At 38.6% G+C, this 17507-nt stretch overlaps 1 protein-coding gene across 1 annotated transcript in view; it reads right to left on the bottom strand.

Moving 5' to 3' along the window:
• Positions 1 to 17507, bottom strand: part of LOC140728489 (uncharacterized) — a 102228-nt gene that overhangs the window by 12444 nt on the left and 72277 nt on the right. The window contains exon 4 of the mRNA XM_073047273.1: positions 3482 to 3539. Within this exon, the coding sequence (XP_072903374.1) occupies positions 3482 to 3539 (58 nt within the window). The remainder of the gene's footprint in view (positions 1 to 3481; positions 3540 to 17507) is intronic.

Below are 17507 nucleotides of genomic sequence, written 5' to 3'. Positions count from 1 at the left end.
CCGGACCTCGCAGCAGCAGCAGCAACGAAGGTCTTCCTGGAGATTTCCCGATGTTCCTCCATGCTCCCATGTCCGTTTTCAAATGAATGATTGCGCACGGCACTCCACTTCACAAATAACAGATAATCAGCTCCGGTGTGGCCGCTGCAAGCTGCATCGCGCCAACATCTTGAAAATCATATAAGATACTTATTTATTTTTCTTCAGAGAGTTGAGAGCTTTTGGATTTCTGTTACTTAAAAATCAATGGAAGGAAAAAGTCTTAACACTTTTAAGACAGAGACAACTGGAGTTGAGGTTATGGCCAGATCAACCAAAATTTCATTAAACAGTGGAGCAGCCTCAAGGGTCTATGTGGCCTATTCCTGCTCCTAATTCAAATGTTTTTCCTACTCCAGCATACTTCCCAGGTACTATTCTAGAATAACAGACATAGGAGGGCTAATGGCCAGTGTTGTCAATCTCCATAAAGGCTTAAACTGCTCGCAGGATATTTCGGGGAGCCAGAACCGAATCCTATTCAGTTTGGAAGTGATGCAATATCTTAGTGTCAACCAATATTAACATTCCTACTGGAGGCTGATTAAAATATTTTCTGCTTTCAGTGAGGCAGGTGGAGGTCTTCAAACTCTTCATTTGACATGCTGCACAAGTCAGAGCTTTGCTTGTTGTCACCAATGAAGGCTGCTGCTCAGCAATAGTTCAGAATCTCTGCCTTGTAGGGGCTGATCATCAATACCACTATGAGTCTGGAGGTAGGGAGAATCCTCATGCTGTAGACAATGGCTAGATAATGTGTTCGGTACAAGGTTTGAGTCCCAAGCAACTCCTCAAATGGAAGTTGGAATGTTTCAATGGAAAAGACCATTTTTTTCCCCCACTAGTTCTGAGGACTTTGCATAATGTAGGCATTCTCATATTCAAGACTCTCTCCTACTATCCTTCATTTGCTCCATTCTTTGCAGTGGTGAAGGCATTTTTTGATTATTTTGTGCAGTTCTTTTCTTCTTATAGTGTTTGATGCAGCAATATTTATACGCATGGTTAAGGATTAGCACAATCTCTGATGTTTACCTTACAGAAAAGAATCCTCTGAACTCAGTACTACAGTTCTGGCAGGGTAATTAGCTGCAAAGTTTGCTTAAGTTCAGCTGAGAATGTCACAGACTTAAAACATTGCAACCTTGAGCATAAGAGAGATAGTGAATTTTGTGAGTGGCAATCAAATACCACGAAAAGAGAGAACATTAGTCTTTAAGGATTCTTTATGAAGTCACTTAATTGGACTGAATGACTTTTCGATATGTTGAGAAACTCTCTTGACTGCCGCTGATGTGGATGAAATCATTTTGGTGGAGTCTTTCACTAATCATCAAGGTTCACTAAAGGCTGAAAACAGAAAATCATTTTCTCATTAATTTCTTTCTTTTCCATTGCTTTGTCACTGCTCAGCATCTCACCAAGGAACGTTGTCATTTATTGGAAAGTGATCAGATGTTACAACTGACATTTTGAAATAGTCAATACTGGCTATTGGTTTTATTAGAGTAGTGACAATAGTTTAAGTCTACAGCAGTTGCACTGTAGAGTGGAAGTCAAACCATAACTTCTCAGCATGGGTACTCAGCAATTAAATACCAAAATCAGGCATGCAAAGAAGGCCAATCAATTCCTAAGTTATCACTGATGTAATATGTCAAAAATATGGTGTGAGGTCTTTTCTGAGCTTAGTAGCTATTGATCTCAGTAGCTTGTCCAGAGCGACTTCACCTCACTGCTAACTGCCAACATTCTCTTAGAGTCAAACTGCAGAGAAATATGCCCTTTGGCACGCCATATTCATGCTAACTATCAAGAACCCATCTATGTTAATCACTTCCATCAGCATTTGGTCCGTAGAGTTCTACGCCTTGGCAATTCAAGTGTCATCTAGATACTTTTTCAATCAGAGAGACCCTACAATGCATCATCTATTCAGGTAGTTCATTCAAAGTCCATCCATTCTCTGTGTGGGAAAATATTCTTATTACCAAGTTAGTTTTGGATCCAATTTGCCTACTTGAAGTAAATGGTGATCTTTCTTGATGGTGAAGTTATGAAGGATGCAGTAGATGGTCATGAAATGTGGAACTCACTTTGCAGAAAACTGTAGTTTGACCCTGGAGAAGTACAGTCATTGGATTTATGCCCCGAGCACTCTGATGACATTGTACATGAGGCACCTGATAGTCCTGAAGGAATGATTTAAAATGTGCTCTGCTATACTAGTTAGACAGATGGGAATGATAAACTAAGGAAGTAATAAGATTCAGGTTTAAACATAGGCAAATCTGGCAAATGGCATGGACTGCCCAAGATTCAGTGAACTCCCCGAATATACAGTATTGACTACAAGGTATCTTTTTTCATGAGCTATCGTCTCAAGAAGCCTATTTCATGCACTTCACATGGAACTCTAGGCTCTCAAGGGGAGCTGAAAATGCAATATGATTCTAATCACTACTAGACTTCAGATTAGCAAATTCCCCTTGGCCAAAACAGGCTTCCTCCTTCACATACCCAGCTTCCGTCTCTCTAAGATTGGTCACCTATAGTCCTAGTATGGATTATGCATTTTAAAACATTGCATATTTTTTTCAGGAGGTTCCTTAAGGTTGTCATAGTTGGGGGAGATAGTGGGGATATCTATTAAATGCTCCCAATGGCTTGCATCTCAAATAGGGTCTGACAACACAGCTCCTAGCCTTCACGTATGGCTTAGCTATGTAACCCCATTGGAACTGTTTCTGCTGACAGAAGAAGAGGCAAAAGCATGTTATTGGGGCCTTAAAACTAGTCACTTCAGGCAGATGGGGCTCATTAATCATGGTTGGCAGCTCATCTAGGAGAAAGAAAACTCTGATCGCAAATCTCCAACCTCCGCTACTTTACGGCTATACCCACTCATGGGGAAGGCTTTGTGAGTAAACCCTGAGGAAAAATCTGGAGCTGGAGTCTCTAAGGCAGTACTACATTGAGCTCAACACTGACTGGCAACTCCTGCGACACCACTGGTGCCAAACTGTATTGGTCTCTGCCATTTCTTTGGGTTCATCAATCAGCTGTGTAGAGAAGGGCAGTCTGCTGCATGGGCAATAGCTTGCTCTCCATATTGTACTGCCCTGGCTTGCGTATTACATAGACAACTAGGAAGCAACATACATAGTTGACCCCGAGTAAAGAAGGATCTCAATTTTCAGGATGAATGCGGGTCATGCTGACCAATTGTCCTGAGAAGAGAAAACTGTCCTCCATCGTGAATTCCACCAAATCTGGTTTCAATTGACACAACTTTTTATATCACTGTGAATTTATTTTCATTTCTAATACTTAAAAGATAAATGTTTGTTTTACAATTACCTAATTGTAAAAGAAACATTTGAAAAGTATTTTAAAAATCGTAAATCATAGTAAGTACTCAGAGGTGATTTTTTGTACTTACTCATTTGGCAAAGCTTGCTTGACAGCTTGTAGTCTTGGTCCATTATTGCTTTCAAGAACTACCAAAACAAGAGCACAATAAAAATAGTACAGTTTTTGTAATTAATGCAATGGTACCTGTAATTTCATGAAAAATATTCCATTGTTCTTTTAATTATAACAATCAACACATAACCTGGTAATCAAATGAGAAATGGCAAGGTATTTAAATAAAAAGGCAGATAATAAAAACACAAATCTATGGTGTTATTATAGTTACCTGTATCCAGAGTCAATTTAATTAACAGTGCAATAATAATATTGCAACCTGGCTACAGCTCCAGTAAGGCAAAATTTAGCTTTAAAATCTTCAGTTTATCTGAGGAAGCCATAATCAAATGGACTGTACAAAAACCCTAAAATGAGGCTACATCTACATTTTCACAGGATTTTTTTTAAAATTGCAAATGAAAGATTACATTCCAAATTGTGAGATTAGCAATGCACATGAATTTGACTTAAGGATACTAAAATATCAGTCCTTGAGGTTATTTGTCCGAGTAGATTTACTACATGGAATGCCCCAAGGTCAGCAGTCAAGATATGTATGCTGCATTCAAAATGAATTTGTCAATTCTAAAGCTTATATCAAATGAAGAGCAGTAAGCTTACAGGGGGCAACAAAAATGACAGAATTTGATAGAACAAGTGCTTTATGATAAATAAAATCTGTTAATATTAGTAGGAAGGTAAAATTACACAAAGTCTCATGAATGGCTTTGAATTACTAAGTGTTTTGCCAAATGAGATCTACTAGTCATATCAGTAGAAATCTTATCCCAGGTATATTCCTAAGATCAGCACCCACGAGTTCCAAGTCACCAATTTTGAAATAATATGAACTGTGGTCCAAGCATTCCACTTATTAAGTAAGTTACTTCTCTGCATCAATACATGCAATGTTTGTTATTTAACATATATTCCCGCCAAATTTTTAATCAAGTATGTCTTTGAAAGTCACATTAATGCCCAAACATTTTGACCATTACATGGTATTAACTAATTCAAAATAAAATGTACTAAATCAAGATTGAAAATTTAAAATGTTTTCCATGGCATCATTCACATGGAAATGTGCTTTTAACAATAGCGATATAATCAATACAAGCAGTCCCCAGGTTACAACAGAGTTCAGTTGTTAAGAACTGTTTATAACCTGAACTGTTTGTAAGTTAGAAATGAATACCAACAGTGTGCAGAAGAGGATCAAAGAAACAGCTGTGATGGGAAAGTGAACAGGCGAGGGAACAGCGGTCGCCAGCTGGTCTCACTGACGCACTGAGTGAGCAAGTGAGTTTGTTCAACACTGTCAGCTCTTACTGCCTCATTCCCACCTGGCAGAAGACACCTGCAACTATATAGCAGCCAGCAAATTCATCCACATCCATCTCACAGGTGCTCATGAATCGGGCAAACATAACCAAGGAGGACCTATAATCATACTTCAAGATTATTGCCCATTTTTCTTGGGAAGAATATTGGGTTTAATTCTCCCATTTCTGCATTCACATGATAAGTTTGCCACTGAAAAGTCACCATTTGTTTTTCTTCCCCAATTAACAACTGAAATAGAGGGCTTAAAATTTTAAAGGCCATTTAAGAAGATGGCAGAGAGTCAATTATACCTGTAAATCTGGATATAGGTTAACCCAGAAAAGATTGACATTAAGGGCACTAGTGAAGCAGATGGCAATTTAGAAGTTTCATAGTCACCATTACTATTTTCATCATCATTTTCCAAATTTATATAATTAGCATATATTCTCTGGCTGTTGTTGGTGGGATTGCTGTTCTCATTTCTGGGTAAAGAGTCTGAGTATGAGTCCAATAAGGTAAGCACCATTCTATCATACCCATAATGATGCTATTAACCAAATCACACACAAGAGAAAATCTGGAGATGCTGGAAATCCAAGCAACACACACAATATGCTGGAGGAACTCAGCAGGCCAGGCAGCATCTATGGAAAAAAGTGCAGTTGACATTTTGGCGAGACCCAGAAAGTCAAATGTACTTTTTTCCATAGATGTTGCCTGGCCTGCTGAGTTCCTCCAGCATTTTGTGTATGATGCTATTAAGTTATATTTGACTTATGCATGACGAAGTCCCAAGATGTAATCTAAAGAGTTATGTTTATTGGTGTTTTGAATGAATAAGTGAAATAATTAACCCAACTGTTTACTAATAACACCTGACAATTGCAACTTGTATCAATGAAGTCCTTTATTTCATTTTAGAGAAGTTTTCCAACACTAATTATTACAGGAATCTTGGCTACTGTAGCCAAGTTCATAATGCCTCTATAGAATGAAGTACTGTACACCCGTAGTAGCAAGATCCAAAATGACATGCAGGTTGAAAAATTACTGAATACCTTTGTGCCACAAAAGTGCCAGGCAATGGCCATCTCCAATAAGAGAAGGTCTAATCAATAACCCTCAGTATTCAAAAGCATCACCCTCTGTGGTGAACTACATATACCTGTTTGGACACGCCCCCCCCCCCCCTGCTGACTGCTCCTGTGGCTCCTCCCATTGACCGTGGCTCCTCCCACTGACCCCGGTATAAAGGCGATTGAGGCTTGAACCCTGCCCTCAGTCTCCAGTCAATAAAAGCCGATATCTTGCCTCCCGTCTCGGAGAGTTATTGATGGAGCATCACCCTCATTGAATACCAAACATCATATCCTAGGATCCACATTGACCAGAAAATCAGCCAGTCAAGTCACATAAATCCTGTGGCTCCGAGAGGCCAGAGGTTGACGTATTTGCAGAAGGTGATTCACCATCTGACACTACAGAAACACGATGAAATTTTGCTAACTTGTCTGAAGGACTGCTGTTCTCACAACAATCAAAAAGTGTAAGAAGTATAGGGTAAAACAGCTGGATGACTAACACTTTTTTCACAATTGTTAACATTCCCTTCTCTACTGGCGCACCACAGTTGCGATAAGTTTCATCTACAAAATACTCTACCATTACTTTCCAGGAATACTCTGCCTACACCTCTCAAACAGTGATCTCTACCTCCGTTTCAGGAAGGGCAGAAGATACATGGTAACCTTCCAATCCCTCTCAGTTGCATATCATCTTAATTTGGAAATATATCCTTGTTATTCATTGTCACTGGGTCTAAATCAAATGCTCCCCATTTAATTGTTTTGTACCTTTATCAGAAGAACTGCAGTGTGCAAGGTGACTCTCTACCAAAGAAAATGTAACATGTGCAACAAATTTGCGAATGACTTTGTAGGTTAACGTAATTGGTGGAAATGTACATAATTCAGTCACTGGCATTGAATTGGGGTTTCACTTTAAGAGGCTGGTCTGATGTGATGACATAATTACGTTAAGGGTTTTTAGCATGATTTGAGTTTAGTTTTTTGGCGTTCAATAAATCAGTTGCTATGGCTTTTCTGAAACGTAAAACAAAAACCTGCAATATGTTCAAAGATTCAAAGTACATTTATCATCAAAGTATGTATGCGATATGCAACCCTGAAATCCGCCTTCCCCACAGACAGTCATGAAACAAAGAGCTAACCTGTTCAAAGAAAAACATCAACCATCAAACCCCTCCCCATGTTCAAAAAAATTGTGCAAACAGCAACAAAAGAACCCGAGCAAAAACACAGAACATAAAACACAAAATCAAAAGGCATATTTCAGTACAGTTCAGCTCAGTGTTATCTGCAGGCTGCCCGATTCAAAAATTGCCCAAAAATAATAACAAAAAAGGAGTAACCAGGATTAGAACACATCATAAAACTAAGAGTCCAAGTCTACAATCCACGTCAATTAAACCTTGCTACGGCAACATCCAGCAACAACGTCAAGGGAGAGAGAGATCACTTGAATGCAAGGACCTTCCCTAGGGAGTAGTAAGCAACAGACTGCCACACCCGCTTCGATGATTTCAGTCTTCCACGGCACTTTAATCGGCGAGATTGGCGAGAGATCAAGTCAATCATGCGTTCATGCCCCACCTTCTGGCTTCCTGGCCTCTATGCAACACAGCCTCATGGAAGATTGCAATAATCTTCAATAGGATTCAGATGGGCTGGTGGAATGAGCATATAGTTGGCAGGTGTAATTTAGTGCTGAGAAACCTGCTGTTACATTGTGGTAGGGATAATGAGAATAAGCATTATCAATCAGAAAGCATATTTCTGTAAGGATTGTGAAAGCAGAGACATCTGAGGTTATACATACATTATGCATTGAGTTAGGGCAGATTGAAAAAGTAGTTGAAAAAAGAGAATACAAAACACTGAGCTTTATAAATAGCAGTATGCAGTGAAAGTAAATCATGGTGAACCTATAGAAAGAATTAGTCCAGCCACAACTGAAATATCATTCAGGAAAGGTGTGAAAGTTTTGATTAAGTGGAGAAGAGGTTTATCTAAAGATCCAAGGAATAAGGGGCCTATGATGGAAGTAATAAAATTATTATGTACAGAGAACAGAGTAGAAAGAAATAAACCATTTACTGTTGCGGAGGTGGTCAAGAACTAGAACTTTGAGTTGGATATTCTCTGCGACATCATGTGAATCTCCTGTGTCCTCAAGTTTCCTCTTTCATTGTGAAGTCATGCTAACTGGCTACTGTAATTTGATATGGCATGGAGGGGGGAATGGTGTAGATAAGTGGCAGGAGAATTGTGAGGGGGCAGTTGATGGGGATGCAAGAGGAAAATGAGATTAGTATATATGAACACTTGGTGACTGGAACCAACATAATGGACAGAGCCCTTTTCTATTTGGTACATTTCCATGACTTTCAATTGTGGACAAAAAGATAATATGCAAGATTGCCGTGTGGCATGTCAACAAATACACTCAAAAGCTTCTATAGATGTACCAGGGACAGCATTCTGACAGGCTGTCTGGTTTGGGGTGGGTGGGGGGGGGGGTGCTACTGCACGGGACCAAAAGAAGCTGCAGAGGGTTATAAATCTAGTCAGCTCCATCTTGGCCTTAGCCATAAATAGCCTATCCCTTATTTTGAGGATGTATCCTCCCTGCAACCAGCCTGTTGAGTCCTGTATGAATTTATTTAGTTTCAATGAGATCTCTTCTTTCAAAATCTAGAAAGTAAAAGATAAGCCTACTCAATCTCTCCACATATGAAAAAAAACATCAATTGTGGAACTCATCTAATGAAATTTTGATGCACATCCTCTATGGCAAATATATACATTATTAGATGAAGTGACCAAAATTGTACCCATTACTCCTGATGCCATCTACCCACAACAAGGCGTTTTGCTTCAGTACTTAAATCCTCTAATGATAAAGACCAACATGCCATTTTACTTTCTAATTGCTTGTTCCACTTGTTTGTTGGCTTTCAGTGACTTTTGTGCAATGTCACCAAGGCCACTTTGAACATCATTACTGAACCTCTCCACATTTAAAAAAATACAATTTTTCTGTTTTGCACACTTTGTGGATACTTCGATACTTTGAAGAGGATATTTTATCTTTTTCCACATTTATTTCATCTACCATCATCTTGCCCAATTACTTTTTGAAGTCTTTTACATCCTCCTCCCTAAGCACAACCCTGCTTAGTTTTACATCACCAGCAAACTTGTAAACATGATATTTAGTTCCTTCTGCCAAATCAACTGCGATATATAATGAATATCCAGTGCTCAAACATCAATTCCAGTGGCACTCCTCTAGTCAAAGCCAGCAACACCAGAGTCATCTATTTATTACTACTCTTTGCCTGCTGTATAATACCAAATTCTCAATCCTCATCAGTGTATTACACCCATTTCTGTATGTTCTAACTTTGTCCATTAGCCTTCTGTGTTGGACCTTATTAAAGTCTTCTGAATATTCAAACACATTACATCCACTTAACTATTCTGCTAGTCATATCCTCAAATAATTCCAGTGGATTAGTCAAACACGATTTTCCTTTCATAAATGCACAGAGACTCTTTTCAGTCCTGTTGTTCTTTCTAAGGGGTTCTGTTACCTTGTTATAGATCCAACTTCTATTAGGTAAAAAATACCATAGTTCCTCATTTTCTCTTTTTATCTTATAGTAAGCTTGTATTTGCTTCCCTCTAATCCAAAAAATTGACAGTGAAAAAGCATTAGCAGTTAAGAACAACCTGCTTTGATTTGTGAGAGTAAGTTTTGATAAATTTATTAGCTTTTGAACAAGAAAATAGCTTGTTGACAAAAGTCTGGAGGATGTCGCCCTAGGTTGCGTTGTTCGCTGATGACATTATCTTCCGGAACTACTTCTTTCACTTCCTTTACTACTTTTTTTTTTCCAAATGAGATTTTGCTAGTGTTGGAGCCTGTGATCTACATTTTGGGCCAATTATGCTAACTGGTGCTTTGCTGTCTCTGAGTGAATTCGGTGAGGTATCAAGTGAAGCATGGGGCCTGGAGGCCAAGATGCTTTAAGACAGGCCACTTAAGCTTATGATTGACTCTATTTTTCACCAATCTCACCAATTAAAGTGTCGTGGAAGATTGAAACCAATGAAGACGAGAGTGGAAGTGGGGTGGGTGTTCTGCGCAGACAACCTACAGGTGCCCAGTCCCTCTCTCCCTCTGGCTTGCTGCTGCTGGAGGAAGGTGTCTGCATGTGACCTGTCACTCTCTCTCTCTCTCTCTCCCCCTGTCACCCATTTCTCCCAGAGGAAGGTGTCTGCTTATGAACTCCCTCTTGCTTGATGCTGCCAGAGCATGATACTGGAGTACTGGGTCTTGGGCAAGGTTTAATTGATGTGATTTGTGGTTTGGACTCTATAGTTCATGTTATGATGTGTTTCTGGTCGCTCTTTTTTTTTGGTTGCTATTGTGCAATTTTGACAGGGCGGACTGCTCCCTGTGGCCTGCAGATAACAAAGACACAGCGCTGAGTTAGGCTGAAATGAGCTGGACTGAATATGCTTGGACTCTTTTGATAACTGTATGGTTTGGTGTTTTATATTGTGTTTTTCACTAGTCGTTTTGCTGTTTGTGTGATTTTTTTTTGCACATTGGGGTTTGATGTTTTTCTTTGAATGGATTTCATGGCTTTGTTTTGTGGTTGTCTATGGGAAGACGAATCTCAGGGTTTTATACTGCATGCATACTTTGATAATAAATGGACTTTGAATCTTTGGAAGTTATGTTATGCGTGTATATTTTTAAAGTTGACACTGTACACTATTGAACACTAGTTGATGAAACATACATAAACAAAATTTAAAAGGGAATGCAGCATGAGATTCAACAGTAACTAATCTTTACCATGCAACTCTATATGTTTTACATAAAGTGTTGTTTGTAAATTCTGAACATAAAGTGGAAATTGTAAGATATAATTGGTAGGTTTCCCACAGGATGAGGCCTCCCCAGTATATTTCCATTCACTGTGTCCAAGCAATTCTTTGCATCAGAAAACAATAAGAAAACAAAACATTTTGCAATCAATGCAACAGCAGGCTTCACAGAATGGCCAAAACCTTTAACTAACAATAAATTTGAATATACAAATATTCATGTGGTATATAGGAATGTGTCCTAAGATTCACCAAACTGAAATATGTTTGAGATCAAAATGATTATTGGAGAGATTTCACAATAATCTTGTCAAACAACTTTCTGGCAGCAAAAGGCAGAGTATACTACTAATAAATAGATTCTTGTAATGACATAAGGGCTTCTATAAATATGTAAAGGGAAAAAAAAGATTAGCGAAGCCAAATTTAGCTTCCTATCATTGAAAATAAGAGAAATTATAACTGGAGGAAAGAAATGGAAATGGAAAAAAAAAGAAATGGAAGAGGAATTAAAGTCATATATTGATGTTGTCTTCACAAAGGAGAACATAAATACCTCCTCGATATGTTAGGAAATCAAGGGTCTAGTGAGAGAGAAAAACTGAAGGAAAATCAGTATTATTAAATAAATGGTAATAGGTAAATTAATGGAGTTTTCAAATTGTGCAGTTCTGTTCCTCAAATTTGAAGAAAAATATTCTCGCCATAGAAGGAGTATAACAAAAGTTTATAAGACTGGTGTTTGGAATGGCAGAGAGATTGGGTTGATTATGCCTATATTTGTTAGAGTTCAGAAGAATGTAAGGGAATCTCATAGAAATCTATAAAATTGTAGTGGAACCAGACAGACTAAATACAAAAAGTATGCTCCTGATGACAGAGGAGTTTAGAACTAGGAAATCACAACTTTGAGATATGGGACATGTCACAAAGAACCAAAATCAGAAGAAATTTCTTTACTCAGAGGATGGTACATCCGTGGAATTCTTTACTGCAGAAAGCAGTGGAAACCAAGTTACTACATATATTCAGAGGGATAGTAAATCTAGTTCTTAATGTTGAAGGGATCAAGGGATATGGGGAAAAACAAGGGTAATGAAGTAGATGATAAGTCATGAGCATTTTGAATAATGGAGCAGGCATGAAAGGCTGAATGGCCTTCTCCTGATTCTGTTTTCCATGTTTTTTATTGCCGGACTGGCCTAGACTCAAAGTCATAAAGTCTCTGGTCCAATAACTCCATGCTAACCAGACTGCCCACCCATCTAGCCCTAATTTCCTACCTTTGGCTCACATCTCTCCATGTACCTATCCAAGTGCTTCTTAAATGATATTATTGTACCTGCCTCAATCAATTTTTCTGGCAGCTCATTCCATATACTCACCACCCTCTGTGTAAATATGTTGCCCTTCAGGTCTCTTTTAAACCTTTTCCCTCTCACCCTAAATCTATGCCCCTAGTTTTGGTCTCCCTACACTGTGAGAATGACTATTACCATTCCTCTCATAATTTTAAACATTTATATAAGGTCACACTTCATTCTCTTATGTTCCAAGAAATGACAACCTTGTCCATCTAACCTCTTTCTACAATTCATTCCTTCTAATCCTTTCTGTAATCAATCCAGTTTAACCACATCATTCCTATGACAAGGTGAACAAATCTGTACATAGTACTCCAAGTGTAGCCTCACCAACAACCTGTACAACTCCATGTACTCAATGCCCTGACTGATGAAGGTTAACACATTAAATGCCTGCTTCATCACCTTTCTGCCTGTGACGCTACTTTTAATGAACTGTGCAATTTGTACTTCTAAATTTCTCTGTTCCATTACACTCCCTAGTGCCCTACCATTCATAGTACAAGTTTTATGCTGATTTGACTCTCCAAAATGCATCACCTTACTTACCTGTATCGAAATCTATTTCCCACTCCTCTAACTGATCAAGATTCCCCAGTAATCTTACAATAACCTTTCTCACTATCAACAACTAAGTTTGTGTCATCTACAAACTTACTGATCAAGCCCTATGTATTTGCATCCAAATCAGATTCAGATTCAGTTTATTGTCATTTAGAAACCACAAGTGCAATGCAGTTAAAAAATGAGACAACGTTCCTCCAGAATATCACAAAAGCATATGACAAAACAGACTACAAAAGAAAATCCACATAACGTTTGGCAGTCCCCAATCCAGAGTCCGGAGAGGCTGCTGCATAGTAATATCGCGCTACCGTCTTAGCGCGTTCCCCGGAAAGTTGCTCCAAATCCATCAGACAAACAAGACCAAAAACTAAAGCTACAAGACCTGCACAAAACCACATAGTTACAACATATAGTTACAACAGTGCAAACAATAGCATAATTGATAAAAAAAACATACTATGGGCACAGTAAAAATAGTCCAAAGATGTTAAAGGACTATAAGTTCAAAAGAAATCACCATACTGTTTTCACAAGTCCTCAGGGTCCCGACAGACTCGCCATCCCATGCCGGCGGCAGAAGGGAATACCCCCGCTATGGACTTCCATGGTGCCGCCCGACTCAGCCTCGCAGACGCAGCACACAACAAAAGCGACCTGACCGCAGTGAACTCTGAGTCCGTCGAACCTCCGAGCCGACGACTATCCCTTCCGGCACAGCTTCTCCAAGCACCATCCTCTGCCAAGCGTATTAAGATGGCCCCGCCAACGGCCATCGGCAACACAACCCCGAGGACTGGGGGCCTGTTCTTCCCAGCAGAGTCCCAGACCTCACAGCAGCAGCAGCAACGAAGAAGGTCTTCCTGGAGATTTCCCAATGTTCCTTCGTGCTCCCACGTCCGTTTTCAATCGATTATGATTGCACACGGCACCCCACTTCACAAATAACAGATAATCAGCTCCGGAGTGGCCGCTGCAAGCTGCGTCATGCCGCCATCTTGGAAAAACACCATTCTCTGCTTTCATTCCTAAAAAGCAGTTTTCACCCATTACCCTTTGCTTCCAACCTCTGAGCCAATCTTGAATTCCCCCTTACTAGCTTTTTCTGGATTCCATGGGACCTAACCTTCCAAATCGCCCTACCCTGTGGGCTCTTGTCAAAAACCTTGCTAATGTCCAAATATAAGTCTAGGCTAATGAGGAGATTAAGAGGAATAGACCTGTATTCTCTTAAGTGTGTCTCCAATGCTATAGTCCAATGGTTCCATCCTTAGAAGCTCTGATACACTGTAATATAAAGCCAAAGCTGGGGTGTTGTTTTGGTTTCTATCAGTTGTGAAGCAGTTTTAAAGAGTTTGAAAACATTTCTGATAGTCAAAGACATTTAAAACCAATTAATATAATGAAAAGAAATCTAATCTTTAAATGAAGCTCATTAAAACACTTCTGAATCATTAAAATTATTGAACTAAACTAACATAAAAAAGTAACTTATCTTCCCTTCTGAAATGAGCAGGGTCTCCAATTCTACACCAATTTCTTCAAAGCAATTCTGCAGAATTTAACAAAGAACTGGATCCAGCATTGAACCTTATGGAGTTCAGCAAATGAGTGTTTAGCAAAGGTGAAGTATCTCTCATTCTAAATCTTGGATTTACACAACTCTGCACAAGTCCAATATTAATTTCCATAGCTAAGGCTAAACATTATCGGTCTCCTGCCAGACCTCAGGCCATAGCAAGGATGATTTAGTACAATCTGTTTTAACCAAACTAGCATCAGATTATGCATTACAAAATATAATTTCATTGCAGTTCTTCATGTACAAAAATTGCATTTACAACTTAAAGTTCACAATATTATTTTTAATAATTATAAACAATATTTGTAGGCTTTTAAAACTGTATAGTGTACTCTTCAAGCCAGCAGGTGACACTGCAGAACAGCACCACTGCTCCATAACTGTCAATAGATGCCGCTTGAATAAATGAAATACTACTACCTACCTGTGTAAAATGATTTAATCCTGCAAAACTGGACTGAATAATATGACCATCCTTGAATATTGGGCAAAATATTTCATGGAAATAAGGAATGCCACTGAAATGCAGTATAAATAACTGATAAATGGTGTGATTTACATTACAGTTGCACATGGGTTGTAGTGAATGGAATACCCTTTCATTACCTTACTGCACTGTTATTCTTGGCAGCAATTGGCCCTCTGAAAAATGAATGCAGCTGAGCCATGTAAAAAGTGTGATGGGAAATAACAGGGATTAGTTTCCTCTATCCCAGAAGCTGCCCACAGAGTATATATACACACCAAGAATTTTTTAAAATTCATTGGAAGAAGTCAGTCATTTTTTATACTTTCAACATATTATAGTCTATAGCTTCAGTCCAACATCCATCAAAAACAAGAACACTTGCTGTGGCAGTCTGTTTCCAAGCTGATGATCTGAAAAGTGATAGAACAGCAGATAGACCACCATGATTCTCAGCAGCTTTTTTAAAATGTTAACTAATTGCAAAATACGTCTGCTTGAAGTTAGGATTTGATTCAGAAGAAGAAAGATAACTAAAATATAGATTTATTGTTTCCCTGTAATGATCTAACTATAGAGCTTTTAATTGTAATTAGTAAAGGCAAAAAATTCAAAGCACCATGTCTTGAAAACTCCATTACCATTTTTAGTCAGAACAGTCAACCAGCTGGCAATATACTACATCAATTTCCTTTCTCCTTTGTTGAGTCAAGATGCTCACAGTAACAAATGTGGCACAATAACAAGATTAGAAAAGAGGTTAATGTCCAGATCTTTACCAAACTACATCCCTTTGAGGCTTCTTTACAACTAACACTCCTAGCTACCGTTGTATCATCAATAAACCTGGCAACCAAACTATCAATTTATCCACATCATTAATATAAACATATAATAAATTGAAGTCCCAGCCCAAATCCCTGAGGCTCATCACCCCAATACCGCTTATGCCAAATTTTTCTGTTTGCCAGCTAATGAAGCCAATGTAGAAACAGTGCTGCTCCAGGTGGGATTGGTGGGTGGGTATCTTCCAAGGGAATATGGTCCTTCTACTGTTTATAGTGTGCTTATCTATGTGTGAAAGTGTTTAGTATTAATTTCATTCAGTTGCTCAAGTCTTTTTTAAAAAATGTCATTCACAAGATGCTGATACTGCAGGAAAGGACAGTCATTCCGAAATATAGCAGTCAAACACTATATTCCACTAAGTCCTGCAGATCTCCATCAAATCCTTCCCACAATTTACCTCTCACCTAAAAGCTAGGAGCAATTAACCAATCTACCTATGCATTTTTTGGAATGTATGAGGAATCAGAATATGCCAGTTAACATGCAAACACCACATACAAGTAACACCAGAGTCCAGGATTGAACACTAGTTGCTGGAGCTGTGAGCCAGCAGCTCCACTAGCCTTGCTCTTGTGCTGCCCTAACATTTGGTGCCAGTGAGCTGACTAAGTTTGCAGGAGCTACTCTCTAGTGAAGTTAAGAGAGTCAACTACATTGCTGAGAGTTTGGAAACACATCTCTATCAGACTAGGAAAGTATAGTAGTTTTCATTTCCTGATGTGAACCAGATGGGTTTTTCTAACAAATATAAGCTTTAAATTCAATGTTCATTCAATTATAAAAACTGAAATTCCTCAGTTGCTCTTCAAGATGCACTATGGCCTTTACATCACTATTTCAGACTTCTGGATACCACATATATAATTCAAACACTATGCTTCATGCCACTTCATTCTTTCTCTGTCTCAATGCTGTTACCAGTTGCATGTTAACTTTAAGTGGAAATCAAGTAGCAAATAGAGATTGTTCTTATTCTCAACAACCAACTAATTTGATTTTAAAGGCATTTAAATCATGAGGAAATGCTGCTGCTTTCAAACCTTAATATAGCTGGTATTTACAGAGTGTTTGCAATTCAAACCTAACAACAGCTCCATGTGGCAGACAACTGTAGAGCTGTCTTGTTCTATCACTTACTTCAGTCTCATTCTCTCACAGACAAGGAAATACACAGCTTCGCTGCTTGGTAAAACGTAGTCTCATTAAACTTTTGAAATGTGAACACTAGTGCTGGTTAGATGAAAAGGCGGATTTTAGACAGATCATCCATCTAGTAGAGATCTGTCTGTATCAGAATGATGACAGGATAAGAATTTTCAGCGACAAGGAGCAAAGAAGATTCAGACAATAGTTGACAAAGTAGCTTAGGTAAGATAACTAGAGGAAAACTATTCGAAATAATATATGGTTTAAGAAGCAGGGGACAAAAGATACATGGGGGATAGGAGGAAAAACTAATAGAGTGCGGTTACGACTTGGAATTTACTACCTGTAAGGTTCTTGAAAACAAAATCAATCAATGCCTAAGGAAAGGAATTAAGTAAGTACTTGAAAGAGAATAATGAGTTGGGGAGATAGTAGGGATATGGGACAGATCTCTCTTAGAAATTAGCATAGACTTAAAAGGTTGAAAATGGTGCAGTAGAAAGACTGAGGTCTGGGCAGAGACTTTTAGAACATCTGACACTATAATGTGAGTCAGCCAATTGGCATAATCTAAATGGTTGATAGTATAAATGATAGCTGCAATAAGTATGTGGAACTAGATGCTAAGGCATCACAGACTGATCAAGCAAAAAAAACTTTTACACCAGGTCACGTGTTTTTTTTAGTGTTATTTACAGGCAAACTTTCAGAGATGGACC

This window comes from Hemitrygon akajei, chromosome 5 (assembly GCF_048418815.1).
Source record: "Hemitrygon akajei chromosome 5, sHemAka1.3, whole genome shotgun sequence".
NCBI lineage: Eukaryota > Metazoa > Chordata > Chondrichthyes > Myliobatiformes > Dasyatidae > Hemitrygon > Hemitrygon akajei.
This window is presented reverse-complemented; position numbering and strand designations above follow the sequence as displayed.